The sequence below is a fragment of the Anabrus simplex genome, chromosome 1 (genome assembly GCF_040414725.1).
Source record: "Anabrus simplex isolate iqAnaSimp1 chromosome 1, ASM4041472v1, whole genome shotgun sequence".
Taxonomy (NCBI): Eukaryota; Metazoa; Arthropoda; class Insecta; order Orthoptera; family Tettigoniidae; genus Anabrus; species Anabrus simplex.
Genome location: NC_090265.1, coordinates 510,750,297 through 510,771,772, shown reverse-complemented (window position 1 = coordinate 510,771,772; position 21,476 = coordinate 510,750,297). Strand labels below are relative to the sequence as shown.

The 21,476-nt window shown below is 38.9% G+C and overlaps 1 protein-coding gene across 1 annotated transcript in view; it reads right to left on the bottom strand.

The window, feature by feature from the left end:
* The window catches only part of LOC136868568 (CCA tRNA nucleotidyltransferase 1, mitochondrial), a 131,826-nt gene that overhangs the window by 108,876 nt on the left and 1,474 nt on the right, over positions 1–21,476 (bottom strand). Inside the window, exons 2-3 of the mRNA XM_067144783.2 lie at positions 12,370–12,584; positions 12,121–12,286 (exon numbers count right to left, since the gene is read on the bottom strand). Of these exons, the coding sequence (XP_067000884.1) occupies positions 12,121–12,286; positions 12,370–12,584 (381 nt within the window). The remainder of the gene's footprint in view (positions 1–12,120; positions 12,287–12,369; positions 12,585–21,476) is intronic.

Genomic DNA, 21,476 nt, shown 5'->3' with positions numbered 1-21,476 from the left:
CCGTTGAGTTGAGCAAGATTCCTTATGTACTTCAGTTCAATTTTTAAATTGTTGGGAGAAAGAGGAATTTTTAAAGCTCTATAAATTAAATTATAGAAAGAGGCTTGTTTTTGGGACTTGGGGTGTAGGGATGAATTCATAATGGGTGAAACATGTACCTGACCAAATAAGTCTACATAAAATCATGTAGATAATAACCACATTAAACGTGGAAAGTATTGAATAGGTGGTTTTTTATTAAATTATCCTTGATATCTATGCCTAACGTCATCTTCAATACGGAACAATAATGAGAGTTGTTACTTGTAATATATACATTCCGAAATCACGGCCTATTTTACTTAATATATGCATTCTTTTCTGACGTATGGCCCAATTACGTAATCTTCGCGATCTCATTACCGTGCATGGCAAACTTATAATGTCGTATGACAACCTTTATTCCGATATCAGGACGATGAAAACAGTACAGTACACTAGAGTCCCGTTAATCCGAACTGAAATATTCAATTTTCTTAAAATAATTCTCTTTATTGAAAAGAAAGAACATATTATAGAATGAAGATTAACTTGCATTTTGTTAGTCATATTTTACTAGAATAATTTAAACATTAAATACACATCATAAACCATCAATCACTGGTAGTTTATCTTTACAAAGTCTGTTAGTTTCTTCTGCTGTAGTGATTGGAACCTACTCGAACATGCAGTGTTAAACCAGCGTCTCATAAACATCACATCAGTGGGTGTAGCAGCAGAGTTTTGCTCGACGTAGCGTACGGCAAGTTCTAAGGCGGCCGTGGCATCTAAATGTGACACTAGTTGTTCACTGTGGTCTTCTTCGTCGTCACTCTGTCCCTCATCAAATCCAGATTCTTCTCCACCATAGCTACAATTTCTTGGTCTGTTTGTAATTGATGACAGTCAGCTTCCATCTACTCGCTAATGTCATTTTCATTGTCGTTTTCTCCTCTACGGGTTCTTAACTACTCTACTGTAATTTTATACAGTATTTTATTAATGTAACTGCTAAAGAATGGACATTTCAAATTACAGTATGTACTGTACTGCATTGCAGAAGCTATTATCCTCAGATGGTTGAGGCGCTGGCCTTCTGACCCCAACTTGGCAGGTTCAATCCTGGCTAAGTCCGGTGGTACTTGAAAGTGCTCAAAATACGTCAGCCTCGCGTAAGTAGATTTACTGGCACGTAAAAGAACTCCTGCATGAGAAAATCCCGGCGGCACCTAGATGTCTCCGGAAACCGTAAAAGTAGTTAGCGGAAAGTAAAAACAATAATATTATTATTAGAAAATATTTTCCGGTTAGTCCGAAAAATTCGTAATCCAAACAGACTCTGGTCCCAATTAGTTCAGATTAACAAGACTCTACTGTACTTGAAACTAATAGACAAGAAAGTAATTCTGGAAGACCAACTTTTGGCTAAAACAATTAAGAAAAGAGCCAGTAGACCTACTATACTGGCATTCATAAGGGCCTATAAGATCCTATCAAATCCTTCCATGAAAGCAGATAGCATGAAATCTGACAGCAATGACGACAATACTGAGGATAAATGGAGATGGGGGCAACACCACCACCAATGACTAGTGTAGATGAAGCCAAAAACAACAAATACCGATTAACATGTCTTGAGGTAGAAACAACACTAAAGAGCATGCGAAATGGGAAGTTCACAGGCTTTGATGATCTCAGGTTAGACATGATAAAGGCAGCTGGAATACTGGGCATAAATTGGCTATATAGAGTGTTATCAGTGATTTGGGAAGAAAACAAAATCCCAGAAGATTAGAGTAAAGGAGTCATCATCCCACTGTTCTAAAAGGGCAACTGATGAAAATGTGGAAATTACAGAGGCATCACGCTGTTGTCACACACACTGAAGCTGCTGGAAAAGATCATAGAAATGAGACTTAGGAAGATAGTGGAACCTTTGCTAGAGGAAGAACAACATGGGTTCAGGAAAGTTCGAAGAACTGTGGATCCTATCTTTGCAGTAAAAATGCTGACAGAAAAGTATTGGGAATACAGATAAAATCTTGTGATTGCATTTGTGGACACTGAAAAACCACATGATAGTGTTACTCGAAACAATATATGGGAATGTCTGGAAGACCTAAAGGTGCCAAAGTACTTAATTGACAAAGTCAAAATGCTATACCAGAAGTGCTACAGCTGTGTCCAGTTAAGCAACGGACAATCAAAATGGTTTGAAACGATTATCAATATTTGAATGTCCTTTATTGAAAGTCACATTTATGATCATTTGCTTTTCTCAAAACGGAAATACGATACCATTTTCAGTAGGAAGCTTGCTTTAGACAGCATAGACATATTCAAGAACACTGTGTATATAAGGGTAGATAGGAGGACTAACAAAGAGAGGCCAGGCCCTGCGTCCAACTGATTTCAACGAGCTTCAATGTACCTGTTGGGGGACACTCAAGAGTAATTCGTGTAGAGGGTTTAGATCAATACACTTTCCTTTTCGAAAAAATGGTGGTCAAAAATCATGACACAGGATCCACTTTATACCAAGAGGAAGTGATAAAACACTAAAAGGTGAACAAATTTTAGTTAAATGTGTCAGGTCCACAACCTAATAATTTCCAAAAAACTGATGAATCTCCAATTCCAATGTAATGCATTTACAGGATGTCTCATACCTTTTGGGTCAAATTGAAACAAGTGTTTATGGGTCCACAACAAATTATATTGAGATAGGGAAACAATGGTCAAAAAGGCATATTTATTGTGTTATGGACATACACAGCATACAGCACATAACAACATAGCTCATAGTAATTGTTCAAAGTGATGACCGCCAGTCTCAATGCATGCATGGCAACGGCGCATAAAGTTCTGCTGCACTCTCTCAAAGATCCCTGGTGTCTGTTGTACCAGGAGACAGGCAGCTTGGACCCCAGCAAGCACGTCTTCATCCGTTTCTACGGAGGCTTCATACACCAATGACTTGACGTAACCCCAGAGGAAAAAGTCCCGATGTTTGAGATCTGGCGATCGCGCTGTCCATGGGACAGGACCTCCCCTTCCAATCCAACGATGAGTACGTAATGTTCAGGTGCTCGCGGACATTAACATTGAAACGGGCTGGTGCACCATCGTGTTGAAACCACAGCCTTTCGTGGACAACAAGGGGACAGTCTCCAGGAAGTATGGCAGCACATCTCGCAGGAATGCCAGGTGATGTGGACCAGTCAAACAGGGAGGCAGCAAATAAGGTCCTATTAGGTGATCTTGGACAATGCTCGCTCAAACGTTGACAGAAAATCATTGCTGGTGGCCACCGATGTGTGTGGCATGGGGATTGTCCTCACTCGACGCGTGGCTGTTGCGGCTGTTAAAAAGTACCATCACGGGTCTACGAGGCTCATCCATGAACAATACAAACTGTACAATGTTTGGCACTACAGCACTGCAGTGGATAATCTATTGACAGAAGTGAATGTGGGTCTCAAAATCCCAGTGCTTGCACACATTCTTTATGATAAGGGTGTAATACCTGCTCTGCCAGTACTCTCCATACTGTAACCTTCGAAGTGTACCTTTCACGGGCAAGTTGAGGGGTGCTTATTGCTGGGTGGTCGGCCACACGATTCAACACCATCTCCTCAAAGTCTGGTGTTCAGATATGTCTTTGGTGCGAAGCTTGGCCGACTCTCTCTGGCGTTTATCTTTCATAAGTTGGTATCCACGGAGATAAAACTTCTTCCAATTAGGATGATGCTGTTGGGAAGGCGTTCTCTGTACATTCATGCTGCTTTACGGGCACTACATCCTGCCGCACCATACATTAAACGTATGTCTGCCAACTCTCGTGACGAGTAATGTTCCATCTTAGACCACGCGTCATGCACTGTACACGGTAACACACTTCACCATGAACACATCAGAAGCTGTCTGATGCAATGGACAACTGACACCAGGGATAATGGTGTGCGTGCAGCACAGGTTAATGCACCGGTGTGATGACATACATGCTATGAGCTAAGTTGTGTACAATATGTCTGTTTGGTGGTCAGAGGTGTAAACTGTTTATCACCCGCTGCCTGTTCCAGTGTACAACAGACACCCGAGATCTTTGCGAGAGTGCAGCAGAACTGCTTGCGCTGTTGCAATACATGCATCGAGACTGGCGGTCGCCACTTTGAACAATTACTATGAACTACGTTGTTGTTATGCGGTGTACACTGTGTATGTCCATATTGTAATTTAGTAACTTCATTAGCCCCGTATTGATAGTTCTAACAATAACAATTATAAACCTGGATTTTCCACCTAATCAATACTTGATTTATATAAATATGCATTTCCGACCATTGGTTCCCTATCACAACATAATCGGTTGTGGACCCACGATCACCTGTTTCAATTTGACCCAAAAGGTTTGAAACACCCTGTATACTTTGTGAGTTACAGCGCAGTCAACCGGAGCAGGGACCGATTGGTCACCGTACTTGTTGGTGAACATCTACAACGCGAGTTTGGGTCTCGACACAGCTACATTTCAGTACAATATATATATATATAGTACAAGTTGCTTTACGCTGCAGCAACACAGATAGGTCTTATGGTCTTGTGAAAACATGTAGGCCTATATTAATTTCAAGTAGGAAATAAAGTTTATTGCAATTTGTGCAATATTTTTGTTCCATTTTAATCTTCATGTTCCCTCAAATAATAATTTATTTTGTACAAAAAATATAGCTGTGACAAGAGACTTACTCACATCGTCAAGGTTCACAGACAAGTAAGGTCACCACTCAGCCACCGCTCCGGATGACTGCGGTGTAACTCTCCAAGTATATACCGGTACGCATTGCATTGGAATCGGGGATTCAACAATTTTTCGGCAATTATTATGTTGGGGACCTGACATGATTACATAAAATTTGTTCGCCTTGAGTTTCCTATCACATCAACTTGGTCCAAAGCGGATTCTGCGTTATGACATTTGACCTTATATTTTCCGAAAACGAAAGCGCATCGACCTAAATTCTTCTATACGAGTTACTGTGAGTGTCCCCCAACAGGTACATCGAAGCTTGTTGATATCAGTTGGACGCAGGGTCTGGCCACTCCTTGTAAATTATACTGGAGGAATAATAGTGTACCCCTCGAATTTTATGTAATGATCAAGGTCTCAGATCTTATATATATAAGAATTGGATAAACATATTTCTCAATGGGAGATTTTGTTCTAGGGGTGTTACAACAATGCATAAGTAGAATGCAGGCGATAAAATATAATCTCATCAGCATATCTACCTTATGAAGAGAACGATCAACTTTCCTTAGTAATGAGGGACTTAGTTCAACATTGAAATGAAGAAGGGGAAGGGACTCATACTGGGAGCTGATGCAAATGCTCATCACATTTTATGGGGAAGCACAGACATCAACTAATGAAGTTCTTGCTAAGAAGATATTTGAATTCTTTCAATAAAGGTAATCAGCTTACTTCTGTTAACTTTTGTTAACATTCAAAGAAGGCAAGTTATTGATGTCCTCCCCCATAGTCTGGTACCTTGACACGGTGGGGAGACTTGCGTGTCTCAGTGACCCCGAGACTGATGGTGGCGGGAGCTTCGGCTCTTGGCAGGGCCACTCAAGCCAATAAGGTCCAGGGTGAGGGACCAGGCTAAATGACAAGATTCCTTGCCAGGGTTATGGTAAAGTCCTCAAGGGCAGCTGCAGCAGAGAAGGAGATTTTTCAGAAGGGTGTAATTGGCAGAAGAGGCACTCCACTTTCCTGAGGACAATCACTGTCTGTTGGGGAGAAGGGATCCTCAAAGACTAAAGGAGTAATCCCTAACAGAAAATTAGCCTGATTGGAGGCTTAGGTGGCAAGCCCCACCACCAAACTCTGGTACTATGGGCTAATTATTTGCATACCTTAAATTCAATAATCAAAGAAACATTTACGAAGCATAGCTGGACTGATGTCCTTTGGCCTGAGAGCAAGGCACAGCTTTGTGGATGCTCTATGTTCCAGCGGGAACTAAAGTAAATAAGTAAAGTAAGTCAAGTTATTGACGTAACACTAGGTATAAAGCTAACTGGAAACCTACAAAGGGAGTTCAATATTTACAGCAACCCTTTTTTTTTGTTGCTAAAAGCAGGTTGGTTTTGTTGAGGATTCAAATACACCATGTTATGCCCCAATCCTTTTGTTACAAGACCCTATTTTTCAACATAATCTCCGTTCAATGCTACGGTGTTAAGCCACCCTAATGTGAGGGCCTGTATGCCTGCATGGTACCATTCGACTGGTCGATGTCAGAGCCAACGTCGTGCTGCGTCGGTAACATCCCCATCATCCATGCAGTGCTTCCTGCGGAGTGCATCCTTCATTGGGCCAAACAGATGGAAGTCAAAAGGTGCGAGATCCGGGTTGTAAGGTGGATGAGGAAGAACAGTCCACTGAAATTTTGCGAGCTCCTGTCGGGTGCGCACAGACTTGTGTGAGGTCTTGTGTTGCCGTGGAGAAGGAGAAGTTTGTTTGCATTTTTGTGACTACGAACACGCTGAAGTCATTTTTTCAATTTCCTTAGAATAGCACAGTACACTTCATAGTTGATCATTTCACCAAGAGGGAGGACATCGAATAGAATAACCCCTTCAGAGTCCCAGAAGACCGCAGCCGTGACTTTACCAGCCGAGGGTATGGTTTTAAACTTTTTTCTTCGCAGCAGAGTTGGTGTGGTGCCACTCCATGGATTGCCGTTTTGTTCATTTTTTTTTTTTTTTCTGCTAGGGGCTTTACGTCGCACCGACACAGATAGGTCTTATGGCGACGATGGGATAGGAAAGACCTAGGAGTTGGAAGGAAGCGGCCGTGGCCTTAATTAAGGTACAGCCCCAGCATTTGCCTGGTGTGAAAATGGGAAACCACGGAAAACCATCTTCAGGGCTGCCGATAGTGGGATTCGAACCTACTATCTCCCGGATGCAAGCTCACAGCCGCGCACCTCTACGCGCACGGCCAACTCGCCCGGTCGTTTTGTTTCTAGTTCGAAGTGATGAATCCTATTTCATCGCCTGTGACAATGTTTGACAAGGAATTGTCACCTTCAGCCTCATAATGAGCAAGCAATTCCATACAGATGTTTCTTCTTTGCTCTTTAGGGTCTTCCGTTAGGTGTCAAGGAACCCAGCAGCAACAAAGCTTTGAATACTCCAACCGGTGGACAAGTGTGTCAGCACTACCAACAGAAGAGACGTCAAGTTCAGCAGCGAGTATTTGACAGTGATCCGTCGATCACCTCGAATAAGGGAGACCGCACGTTCCAACTTTGCAGACGTCACAACTGTGTGCGGCCGGCTGGTACGCAGCAGATCAGACAGGTTTGCTCGACCTTGTTGTGTGATGAAACACGCCCCGCCCAATGACTACCATGCTTTTGTCCACTGCCAGATCACTGTAGACATTCTGCAAGTGCCTATGAATATCTGTGATGCCCTGGTTTTCCTCCAAAAGAAAATTAATCACTGGTCTCTATTTGGTATGCACCTCTGTTATAGGCGCCATTTTGAATGCTAGTTATAGGCACCGTGCAGGTAGATCGAAATGCTACTACTAGCGCTACATAGTGGCCCGTTCTGAAACAAGAGGTGAGGCGCAGTGCGAGAGTCTCAGTACAACGTGTGTAACATTCGAACAAGTTGCAGGTTTAAAGCGATTCAATTCGGGGATCTAAGTGAACCATCATGCAATAAAGGAAGAAACCTTGTTGTCAGTGGCCACGTGAACGGCGTTGAAGAGTTAATTTCGAATGGTTTCGGATACATCACATGAAAAGTCACCCAACAAACGTCTGGCAATTTGCCGCCTAATATCGTGAAACTTGAGGTAGGCAAGGTGTAGTTAGGTAAAAATTTATATAGTTTATTTAGTAAGGATTAATTGATGCATGTTTGCTAAGTTGTACGCATTTTTATTTTGTGTTCAGGTTGACCAGAATCGTAATGTCTCTACCAGCGAATGTTCCTGTCCTGCCGGTGCCAGAAGAACTTGCAAACACATAGCTGCGGTAGTGTATTATATAAATAATGAAAGTGTTGTTTCCAAAACAGACTGTCCGTAACAGTGGGGAGAACCGAGCCCGAAAACAGTGCCAACAGAAAAATATAGAAAAGGCAAACGCGTGAAGAACTGTTCGGTAAAAAGACTTTGAGGACATCTCTTCCCCCCTTCGAATTAACTGAGGATATTTTAAAACACATCCCTTGCAGTCTCCGTAAAAAGCATCGAACAGAAGCAAGTACTGAAATCGAACAATCGTGCAGGGCTGTAGTCACCTTATTGATAGACAGGGTAGTGAATGATGTGGAGAGAGAAGTATGTGAGGAAATTGTCACACAGCTATTACATTTACAAGTCTCTAACGACGTGCGCTTGCCAGACAAATACACCTTTCGCACTGTGAGTGACGAAATGTTTTTTAACAGCAAAGTGCAGGTTGATACAGATCATATAATTAAAATCTCCCTGGACACTCTCACGAAAGCAAATGGGATTAAAACTAGGCGACATAACTTTGAAACTTTAGCTCTCGCATTTGTAAATGAATCTTCAATTGGGGGAGCTGCTTTGAAAATTCTTACGGAAGTGAAATGGAAAGCGAAGCAATAGAATGTTATGGAAGTTCATTTGTTGTTCGTGTTATTCGATGAGGTTGCAAATTCGTTAACACGCAACACACAGACGATGTCATCCACACATGGAAAAAGTTCTGTTGGCAATTTCTGTAATATATTGTATATTTTGATTCTTTGAATACACCTTTCTACGTGAATTCTAATACTCGCAATATTGTAAGTACTCTCAACTTCCTCAGCTGTTAATCTCCCGTCATGTAAGAACGGTGGTGTCACGATTATGATACCGCGGCCAGATAAGTTAGTTCTGATGCCTAAATCCTTTATCAGCCATGACCTCATCGCCAAGTTGAAGGAAAGTAAACCACTGACGGTTGTTATGAATGAGTCGCTAGCTCTTCCACCGTAACATTTAGATTTAAAGCAATCATACCACTAGGCGTGATTGCAATTAAAACTTTTGCAGTGAATCAACCCTTGTATTGAGAATAGAAATACAATCTCTTGATCTACTTGGGGAGGCTGTTCAACTCTACATTCCGTGCAGTCAATAATGACTCGACAATTACCGTAATTTCTTTTAAATGCTGGAGACATTGTTTCTTGAACACTTTCCTTACTAGGCCAGAATATGAAATGTTTCGTAAGCAGTGCAAGTTGCATAAGCACGGTCGTAAAAATACGTAAAATTTTTGTGTTGTGAACACTCTCAAAGCAGAATAGGACAGTCCAATTTTCATTTTCATTAGGAAAATGAATAATCTGGTTTCTTTACATTATTTTGAAACATTACAGTTCGGTAATAACGCAAGGCAAAGACGTTGAAGTTCACACCTGTTAAATCACGCATTTGTGTACTGTTCCTTATGGAACTATAGCCTTGGAAACCTGGACCCTTGATGTCTGCATGGTCGTCTTCCGTTCCACACATTTCATCATGTTTTGAAATGTCCCCTCCCAGACTGAAATTAAGTGGAATACATGCTTGTGTATTTACATCGGTTTCATCTTTTGAACAAGAAAACAAAGTCTGAACAATGAAATTCAGATGCATCTGTTCCCACGGATGAATCCATGGTTATGTTACTTGGGCAAACTGTACTTAAAAATTTTCCGTCTGATTCTTCCTTTTTTAATCGCTTGAGTTGTCAGTGAAAGCGCTGTAAGCTGGATCCCGGCGACACATTCCTCTTCTTGGATTCATCCGGAAATATTGTCGGAACATAGGCTGGATTTAGTGGGTGACCAGATCTTTTGTTTCCGATGAAATGTGCACTTGCACTACATATTCTTGAGTAAGTCGTAGGTTGCCAAAGTGATCCATCAGTGCTAAAATTAAATTAAATTGGATCAACTGAACTTATTGCAAACATGTGCAGTACGTATGTGTAGGCCTACTTACTTCGTACGGTTAACTCCTTGTATTATCCATCGCCTCCTTCGGTCCACATCTATCACTCGTTTTGGAAAACAATAAATTTGTACTGCACTTCCTGTATTTGCGTAAGTATTGGATCATCTGACAACACAACAATTGCGTTTACTTGATCTCCTTTTCTCTCCCATTATCATCTGAGTGACTACACGCTCAGTCATAACAGAACAGCTACTGCGAGTCTGGAGTCTGCCTCACGTGTTGTTCTCCGCCCAGCCACTAGAGCGACGCGCACGGTGCATATAGCGCTGCCACCAATCGGAAATTAATGAAACTCTAAGAGACGACGCGGGAATATTCAAAGATGTCCCAAAAGTTCCAAGTTTTTAAAACCTAAATTGGCAGAGAAATAAAATATGTTGCATTATATACTGAACGCCGTAATATCGAACTGGTATGTATCCAATAGCAAATATCTATCAGATCATAGACATTTCAACCTGTGATATTTACGAACCCCAAACTGACTGGGGAGGTAATACTGTAAACAAGACCTGTCAACACTGACAATGGGTTTAACTGGGAGCAGTACATTCAATATTCAACTTAAGAGCTGGCTCTTGATGAACTGCAACAAGCCATTCTCTTATCCTAGTACCAAGCTTGCTCGCCAAGGAGCATTCCTTGGTGGTCTAAAGTGAACATGTAATAATTACTAAAGATTCCTTGCTTTGAGCTACAGTAACGTCTAAGCCACACCACGTCATCGTATTTCTAGACATCCGCGATACTTAAGAGTTACACTACTGTATGGACTTGCATATGCTGTGAGATGGAATCTTTTCCTTTGGATCATGTAAACGGTTAACAAAAATTTTGGCTAATTTTAAATTTCTTTTCCTTTTAAATAATTAATTTGAACTGGTGATCACATTTATACTTACTGAGTTGTAACAATCTATTTCGTAAGTCTTTAATAACCTTAATATTCTTCTCATTTTATTTTAGCTTCTGTAAATTGGTTTTAATTACAATAATTATTTTGCATGAATTTTTTTCTGATTATAATTGATAAAATTATTATTATTATTAGTATTATTATTATTAGTATTATTATTATTATTATTATTATAATAGCTAATGAGCGTCATTTAAAGTCTTTTAACTAAAATTCCTTTCGGCTCATCTGCCCTATTGTTGCGTAATGTTCTTTATCTCTTTATCTTATCTGATGTAATCTCTTACCAGGCTTCTGGGTGGAATGCCATTATAGTAATCTTCATCTCTTTATTCAGGAGTCTGTATCTCATTGTGTCGTGTGAGTTATTATTTGAACATTCCCTGGAGTTTGGAAATATTTTTATTAATGTGAAATGAGTTAATTGCTTTATGTTTATATGAAAGATTACTTATTACTCCTTGAAATTTCTTTTCTCTGAATATTATTTTATTGTATGGCTTTTACATTGCCTGGATGATAGTTGGAAGATACCTAGCAGGACTTAATTCTACTAAAACTTGAAAGAGATGTATCAAATACTGAATATCAACTTATTGAAAGAAAAGGTAACGTTTTGTGTAGATTTTATGAACTCAGGGGTATGAAAATGTGCTTGTGAAGTCAAAATGCACTTAAAATAGGCAGGAACTGACCAAATAATTAAGAAGTGGAGATACTTGCGTACCAATGATATGAAGGTAAAAACACCCATCTGACATACCAATGAAGCTATCAACATGAGTCACTTGATTTAAGTACTCTTAAATGCCTATCAACTTTATTAGAATCCATGCTCACAATCTAGAGGACAGGAAGCAAGTGACAAACCAATTAAGCAACCCAGCCAGGAACAAAGCAAATCCTTTCAAATGTTCAACTATACAGCCCATGAATATTTACTGATCAAGTTTTATAGGCAACTTTACTGTACGGTATTTCAGACTTATCTTATACCAATACAGATTTACAAGAAAAGGGCAAGTTAATATCAATTTGGCAACAGAACAATGCCACCTGATTTATCTAGAAGATCTTGAATTATGAAATGGTCTTCATTTTCCAAATGAATAATTAGGACAGCCTATCAGTGATCAGACCTTACTTCAAAATTCTCCTTGTCATTGATCCTTGGAGTGACAGTTCCATGCTTTTCACCAGACATATTGATCATTCGTATGCCTTTTGCGGTGAACATTTCCTTCATCTGCTCCGGTGTCGCAGTAGTAGCAAAGTCCAGGTCATGAGGGACTTTGTTCATCAGCAGATCTCTACAAAGAGAACCATCCAATATCAAAAGGATGCACGGTAAATTTGCAATTCTGGTAGGTTATCTAAATAACAAGCCACTTACCTCACAGCTCCACCGGCTATCCGTAATTCATAGCCATTTTCCTTGAAGAGAGAAGCTAATGTTGTCAATTCTGGGGTGAAGATCGCTTTGAATTCAGGTGTGTCAAGCTTAAGAATTACTGGGCTCTCACCAGACATCCTTTTTACTGGCGCAAACTCGTGTAGTTTCCTTTTAATCAACTGAAAAGATCTGCCAAGGTAGTGTTTGTGCAGCCACTAGAAAGTTGAAACATAATGTACAAATAACATGATAGATAAATATAGACAAATATTCTGTAACGTGGAGTCAATAGTCTAAGTGTCACTGTACTCACATTTATTATAATAATAATAATAATAATAATAATAATAATAATAATAATAATAATAATAATAATAATAGGCATAGGAATGTGGCGACCTCATCGCCCAGTGGGAAACCACTGTAATCAGCTACCCGAGTATTGGTGGGAAAACCATAACGTTTGCGGGGTATGGAGGAAATGCCTACTCCCAGTCCTGAACAACTAGGATGAACTTGTAGCATTTCATTTATCACCAATTCATACTCCATTAATCACCTTTCCAGATTACATCTGGAATTGTAAAGGCTGACCTCAGTCAGAAACGTTTCGATCGAAAGATCAGACAATCAATGATGATGAGTCTTCTAATGAATAAATCCACCGGTGTGGACAAACAACAACAAGGATCTGCACAAAGATGCCACTCAGAATCGGTGGGGTGTCAAGTAGAAGACCTAGGCGAGTCGGAGCACCTGGAAGCCCAACAGACAATCGACAGACAGCTGACAGACAGTGGACAAACCCAACAATGTAAGAAGAGACTTAAGTTCAACAAATCAGGAAAATGTTCATATTTTGCAACATTAAACATTAATTCAGTAAGGTGGACAAGTTGAAACATTTAACTGATGTGATGGACCAACATAGGATTTTAATAATGGCTTTATAAGAACTTAGGAACACAGGCCAGGACCCAATTGAATCAGGAGGTTATTGTCTCTACAAAGGACCTCCAGGACAAAGAGTAATGAAGAATGTCCCCCAATTTGATGTAGGTTTTCTTGTTCATAGTAGCATAATAGACTCAATTGAAGATTTTTCTTCAAACTCTTCGAGGATGCAACTTCTAATAGTTAAAGTAGGGAATAAAACTTATACTTTAATAAATGTCCATACACCAAAAAATGACAAGAACAATAAAGACGGAGAAGGAGTTGAAAACTTTTGAGAAGAACTTGATTACATATTATCGAAGATCCCTGATGAGCATATAAAAATCTTACTTGGAGATTTCAATGCTAAAATAGGCAGAGAAAAGAAGTATCGCACAGTTGTAGGAAAATGGCCAGCTCATAAATTAACAAACAAAAATGGCCAAAGATTAATTGAACTTTGTGCAGATCATGGACTCATTTTGGAAACCACCAGATTCATGAGGCGACCATAAACTTATGACATGGAAATGCCCTAAAGTAAAATTGGGAGAGTTTCAGATTGATCATGTTGCTATGGATAAAGATTATCATAAGGAAATTTATAATGTCACAGTCCTCCGTGGGGTAGACATTGACTCGGATCATTATATCTCAAAAATAAAAATCAAGTTAACAGCAAAAAGGAAACACAAACGTAATCATCTCAAAGCAAGGAGAAATTATGATCCCAGTTACTTAATAAATAATAATATATTTAGAGAGATCCAAAACACCTTTAAATGACAAATTAGAGACGATCAACAAACTTAAAACCATAGCTGAAGAAATCGCTCCAATTAAAAGGAGAAAGAAACATGCGTGGTGGAACAGGGAATGTGACAAAGCAATTCAAGCAAGGCACAAGGCATGGTTAAATGATCAACAGAGGAAAACAGAAAAATCTCGAGAAGAATTAATGCCAGAAGACAAACAGCTAAAGAAATTAGGACAATTAAAAGAAATTATCAAAAGGAAATGCTTAACACTATAGAGGAAACATTCAATCCGCATAAAACAAGAGATTATTACAAAACATTCAAGCAATATCAATCTAAGTTTACCCCTCCCACACTTATGTTAAGAAATAAAAATGGAAAAATGGCACACAGTAATCAAGATAATGCTAACATCCTTGCAGAATACTTTAAAGAGTTACTTAATTGTGAGGATCCTGTGGAACATTTAGAATTTGACCCTAACCCAAAAAATAAAACTCCATTATACCACCAGTTTACAATGAAGTGAAAACAGCAATTGATGCACTTAAAAACTACCAAGCAGCAGGAGAGAATCAAATAGTAGCAGAAATATGGAAGAATGCTAATGATCAGACTATTCAAAACCTACATAAATACTTCATTGATATTTGGAACACGGAGAAGCTTCCCGAGGAATGGAATACAGCGACAATCCACCCGCTACATAAGAAAGGTGATCGCTCCGATCCAAATAATTATCGGGGGATATCCTTGCTTGATATTACATACAAGATTTTATCCAAGATTATATACACAAGAATCCAAAAACAACTCGACCAAGAACTTTGAGAATATCAGGGAGGATTTCGACCAGGTAGAAGCTGTCCAGATCAAATCATTACTTTAAAATGGATAATGAAGCAACAAAGAGTTCGAAGTAAGGGTCTAGTCATCACGTTTGTAGATTTAAAAAAAGTATACAACAGTATGCCGGCCCCGTGGTGTAGGGGTAGCGTGCCTGCCTCTCGCCCGGAGGCCCCGGGTTCGATCCCAGTCAGGGATTTTTCTTTCGACCTGAGGGCTGGTTTGAGGTCCACTCAGCCTACGCGATTAGAAATGAGGAGCTATCTGACGGTGAGATGGTGGCCCCGGTCTCGAAAGCCCAGAATAACGGCCAAGAGGATGCGTCGTGCTGACCACACGGCCCCTCGTAATCTGCAGGCCTTCGGGCTGAGCAGCGGTCGCTGGGCAAGCCAAAGCCCTTTCAAGGGCGATAAGTGCTGTGGGGTTTGGTTTGGTTTTATACAACAGTATTCATTGTGAATCATTATTAAAAAGCCTTAAAGAATTTGGCTTACACCAAAAACTTGTTAACCTCATTAGTACGACTTTTAAAACTACGAAGGCAAAAGTTAAATTTAGAGGTGAATTATCAGAATCATTCACTATAAGAACTGGACTTCAAAAAGGTGACGGACTTTCACCATTGTTATTTAATTGTGCATTGGAGAAGGTTATGCGTGAATGGAACAAGAAATGCCAACCAACTATCAAGATTGGTAGAAATATTAAACTCAACTGCCTTGCTTTTGCGGACGATTTAGCATTACTTGCAAATACAATGGAAGAGGCTAAATTTCAAATTGAACAACTAGAAATTATAGCAAAAAAAAAAAAAAAATTGGGATTACAAATTTCATTTGAAAAAACAGAAATGATGACAACTTTTAAAGTTGATTTACCAGTTATTCAACTAAACAATAATAAAGAGATTAAAATTGTTCAGAATTCAAATATCTTGGGGAAATAATAACATGGGACACAAATGAAAAAGAAGCAATAGAATACAGAACAACTGAATTTTAACAAGCACGACGACTTACCTGGCCAACCTATTAAAAAAAAACCTCTCTTTCGATAAACGCTAAGCTGAAACACTATAATTTCATAGTTAAACCAGAGGCAACGTATGTTAGTGAAACTTTATTCAAATTAAATGTAAAATCTACAACAGACAAATTACAGAAAACTGATAGAAGAATTCTTAGAACAATTATTAATAAAAAATACCAAGTTGATGGACAGTGGAGATTGTTGCCTAACAACATTGTCTATTGTGAATGTGAATCAATAATATCTACAATGCGTAAAAGAAGAATTTCCTTTTTCTGTCACATATCAAGATTACCAGACACCAGGATATTGAAACAACTATTTGATTACTTTTTGAAAAATAAAATCAATAATAATTGGTTCAAAGAAGTTCAGGACGAATTGGAGGAATTGGGTATAACTCTGGAACAAATCACAGACAGAAAAGAGAAGAGGATTTTGAAGAACAAAAGCATAAGTCTCAAACTAAAAACAGTTGAACGGAAATAATACTATATCGGACACACAAAGGGCTTCCAGGTCGGAGAAGATGAGAAAGTTCTGGGAGAAGAAAAAGAAGAAATTAACTCAAATGTATTGATTTAAATGCTCCAATGTGGGCGTAAAATATGTAAATAAATAAATAAATAAATAAATAATCCACGAACCTACTACGATGTCGTAGCAGGGGGCGAGGTGATATTCCCATGTGGCGCACCCCAGGTGGCGGATAGGGGGTTCTAACTGGCTTACTGGCAAACTTGAGTGAAATAAAATAGCTCTTGTGGACCTAACACACTTTAAACAGCTGCAGAAAATTAAGTGGCACCTCTTGATCTCCACAATCAAGCCTTAATCATGTAATCATCTAAACTGATCACCCCAACTACTCACTTCTTGTGAACCTGGCATGATGGATCATAGTTGATCAGAGCAACTAGTCCAGGCCCCGGACGTACACAGTTCAGGTTCTCGCGATCATCGGATTCTGGGGGATCAGGAGCATCATGCTAAGAAGAGTCAGAGTTTTTCAAAATCTCTTCTTCCCAACAAGAACATCATCATAGGTTCAGTCAATATAAACACCCTTCCTAAAACTGGGAAAATCAAACAACAAACTGACAAGATAAATTTATCATTCTTGGAAATGTTCCCGACAAGAGAGACCGTGGACGAGTTCCTACTCAGTGGCTGAACATTATCAAGAGTATAATTGGACTGAACATCTTAAGTGCAGTACGTCTGACCAAGGACTGTAAGAGATGAAGACAACTGACCAATATCCTCCTCGGAGATCACAATCCTCAGAATTCAGGGAACGATAAGAGAGAGAGAGAGAGTAATGCATACACCTACATATTTTAACCTTAAATTATAGTTACTGGATAAAAAGTACGAACTTAACTTACAGGCTATCCCTTGAAGATTACAGCAAATAAAAGCAGTATTAGTGAAGTTTTACAAAGCAGCAGTGTGTGCTTTATGTCCATGCATTAAAATAGCTGTCCGACCCCATTGATGACCTCAAATTGTTATTTATTAGGTTCTTTAAACTAATCCTCTCTCACATGAAAGACTGACACAATATGAAGCAAACTTGTCTAAAATCCACAACTTTGCTCAAATTCTCGCTTAACTTCATCCCCTTACCAAACACTCTGAATTCATATCATTTGTGTCAAGTGCTTTGCTTCTTCAACGTCCATGGTAGAACCCACAAACTGGTTCTTAAAATGCTGCATCAATGTTTCAATATCTTTTTCTCCAAAATGCTCTATTTCCTTCCTTTCTGGCCAGGTAGATGTATCCAAATACCCTGGTACACATTTCAATGCTATGTTCACTCTTTAGAAACCTTACTTCTGGGCATGTTGATCCATCTTGCACCAAAGCTTCTTTGTCAGCTTGAAGAGAACAACTGGTCCTACTATTCTATCCTTGTAACTACACACTCATAGCTCAATGGAATTAAATGTATTTGACATTCAGGGTGAATCAGAAACTGTGAACTTCATCTGGTAACAAACTTATGATTTGTTTTTAATCCATCCACCTAAGAATCAAATCTACTGGCAAATAAAAATTGGGAATACCAACGTTAGTAAAACCTATGCACCATACTCGTATTTCCAGTCACCATGTGACTTGGTCCCGGGACTTTTTGGACTCTGGTCATGACCATTACAAGCCTTAAAACTTGTGCATACAGCATGTCTGTGATGTCTCAATGCCCGGTATTAGTGATGAAGTTGATTTGTGTTGTCTTTGTCCCACTGCAATGTGTGATTAAAACACATTTTGGACTTGAATGAGGTAAAGGAAATATATGTGACAAAAATTCACAAGTTAATTTACTGAAGAATTCCATATTTTTTAAATTGTTTTATATTTCATTAACGCCTACCTGCCTTAAAGAGAGATTTATATATAAATGATATGAGTAAAGAACAGGAATCACAGATGTTATACTGTAGGATTGTGAGCGACCGCAGGAGGACCTAGACAATGTTGCGAGATGGACAGCGGATATTGGTATGATGGTAAATGAGATGAAAAGTCAAACTGTAAGTTTCACAAAGAGGAAAAGTCCTCTCAGTTTGAATTACTGTATTGATGGGGTACCTCATGCGGAACACAGTAAGTACCTAGGTGTTAATATAAGGAATGATCTTCACTGGGGTAATCATATTAATGAGGTTGTTAAGAAAGATTACAGATCTCTTCACATGGTTATGAGAGTATGTAGGGGTTGTACTAACGATGTAAAGGAGAAGGTGTATAAATCTCTGGTAAGACCCCAATTACAGTATGGTTCCAGCCTATGGGATCCACACTAGGACTACCTGATATGAGAACTGGAAAAGATTTCTGACAAAGGAGAAGTATGATTAAGATTTTATTTAATTTAAAGTGTCCACCTAATCAATACACATCACTTCACAAGTGAAAATACAAGTCATTTTAATGTCTAAGCGTAATACGGTACGTGTTTCGTCTTACTGGAAGACTTCAACCGAGCTCAGACAATTTGACAAAACTAACACCACCTACTGAGTTACAGCTCAACAACAAACAATCAGTACACTGAAACTCAAATCAATCTACAATCAGCTGCTACCCGTTTTTAACAAAGTTTTTACAAAGAATGATTGTACTCTAATTGTTGTTATAAGTGTGCATTTTAAAATATTCTGAAGAAATTTCGTGGATTGTAACCAAAACAAACTGTTGCACAACCATTTTCAACGGCTTCCTCAGAAGACAAGTTGATGTACTCAATAGTATTCAATGTATTCAATAGTGATTTTACAAAGTTATTATTTTTAGTATGACGCTATGGTTGAAGAAGTCTTCCAGTAAGACGAAATATGTACCGTATTAGGTGTAGACATTAAAATGACATGTATTTTCACTTGTGAAGTGATGTGTATTGATTAGATAGACACGTTAAATAAAAAATTACATCAAAATGGACCATTAAAATGAAATTTGTCAATTGTAAAGGAGTAGTGTTGCAAACTTTGGGCTGGGAGACAAGATACTTGACTATGAGGTATGTTGCAAGAGACTCCTTTCATATGAGTTGTAAGCTGTAGGCAGAGAGATGGCATGGAATGACATAAGTAGATGAATAAGCTTGAACAGAGCTTTCAAAAGTAGGAAAGATCATAATATGAAGATAAAGTTGGATTTCAAGAGGACAAATGGAGGCAATTATTCATTTATACAATGCTCTGAGTGATTTTATGTATTATTTTATGCACACTGTGCACTCTTCTCCCATTAATAATTATAATAATAAGGGTTTGGAATACATTATCAAGGGAAATGTTTGATAAATTTCCAAGTTTGTTGAAAACATTTAAGAAAAATCTACATAAACAATTCATAGGGAACCTACCACCCACGGTAGCTAGAAGAGAGATGGTAGGTGTCATGAAACGGATGTGCAGTAGACTGCCGTGGTTGTGACGTCACTGGACTGTCGCTCCCATTACACAATGCATTGTTTGGCGCGTTAATATCAGTCTATATACTCTTTGGTGTCGGTGATTTCATTCTAAGCAGTGAATTTCGGTGCACTGTTGTTCGTCTGTGGTCTGCACATTGTTTCTTTAATTATTTAATTACTTTCGAGGCTTGCAAATGTTTTGAAAGTCGTGAACTTGTGCATATCGTTCATAAATGAAGTGAATTCCAGTGTATATGTCATGTTTGTGCTGTTAAAATGCCGTGCTGTGCGGTGGCAGGCTGTACAAACCATCCCAGCCCTAATATACTTTTGTCAAATAGGGCTTCATGTTCTACTGGATATTCAATATGAAGATTATTATTATGTATAGTATTATATATATATTTTGTTAGCAATAAAAAAGGAATAATGTTAGTACAGTACTTACTATTTTCAGGAAAAGTAACAACATGCAGTATTTAATCTTGTGTATTTTATTTAGACTTTGAAAATCCACAGCCTGTTTCGGTTAATATTATTTCTTGATTGTTAAGCTCTGATTTATTTAATCTGTATGTGTATAGGATTGGGAGCTGTAAATACTAACATTTCCGGTATATTGGAACATTTAAAAATGATTTTTAAACATATTAGCAAAAGGTCTCACTATTCTGGATTTCAAAGTATAGGTGCAATATTTACGAAAGCACACACAGAAAATAATAAGAATAATAGTTCTATGCAATATCTTGGTGGTTTTCATGTGAAATTTTTTTATTACAACATAAATGTAATTGTGATAAGGAACATAAGCGGGATGCTCGGCACGCTGATTTGCAGTAAGTTACAGAGTCTGGCAGACGGTCGACGGTCCGCTGATGACATACGCTCCTGGCCGGCTGCGCGTGACACCTACTGTCTCTTTTTAGCTACTGTGCTGCTACCTGGGTGATAGCCCTAAATGCAGATCACTGATGACTTACTGATGAAATTAATTTTGTCCAGTGAAGGGGTTCTGATGCCAGTGGATGCCTAATGGTTAAGCATGCAAGGATTCAATTCTGTAACAATGAGTAGAGGAAGCAAGCATCAAACTAACAATGCTATATAGGCAGTCAGTTAAATACAAATGACCAAGTGAGTGGCTCCATTGTTTAGGTCATGTAGCAGTCTGCTTGCATTTGGGAGATAATGGATTCGAACCCCACTGTCAGCAGCCCTGAAGATAGTTTTCCAGGGTTTCCCATTTTCACACCAGGCAACTGCTGGGGTTGTACCTTAATCAAGGCCACAGTTGCTTCTTTCCAACTCTTAGCCCTTTTCTGTCCTACTGCCGCTATAAGACTTATCTGTGTCGGTGCGACGTAAAGCAAATTATAAAATTATATATATATATATATATATATATATACAAAAGACTAAAAACGGTCCTTTCTTATTTTTACAATTTGAAAATGGGAAACCACCCTAAACCATCTTCAGGGCTGCCAACAGTGGGGTTCGAATCCACCACAGCTATGTGACCCAAACCACGTGGTCATTTGCTCGGTAATGGTCCTTGTAAGGTGACAATAAAAGGCAATATTTTGTCTTGAAGGACAAAACGA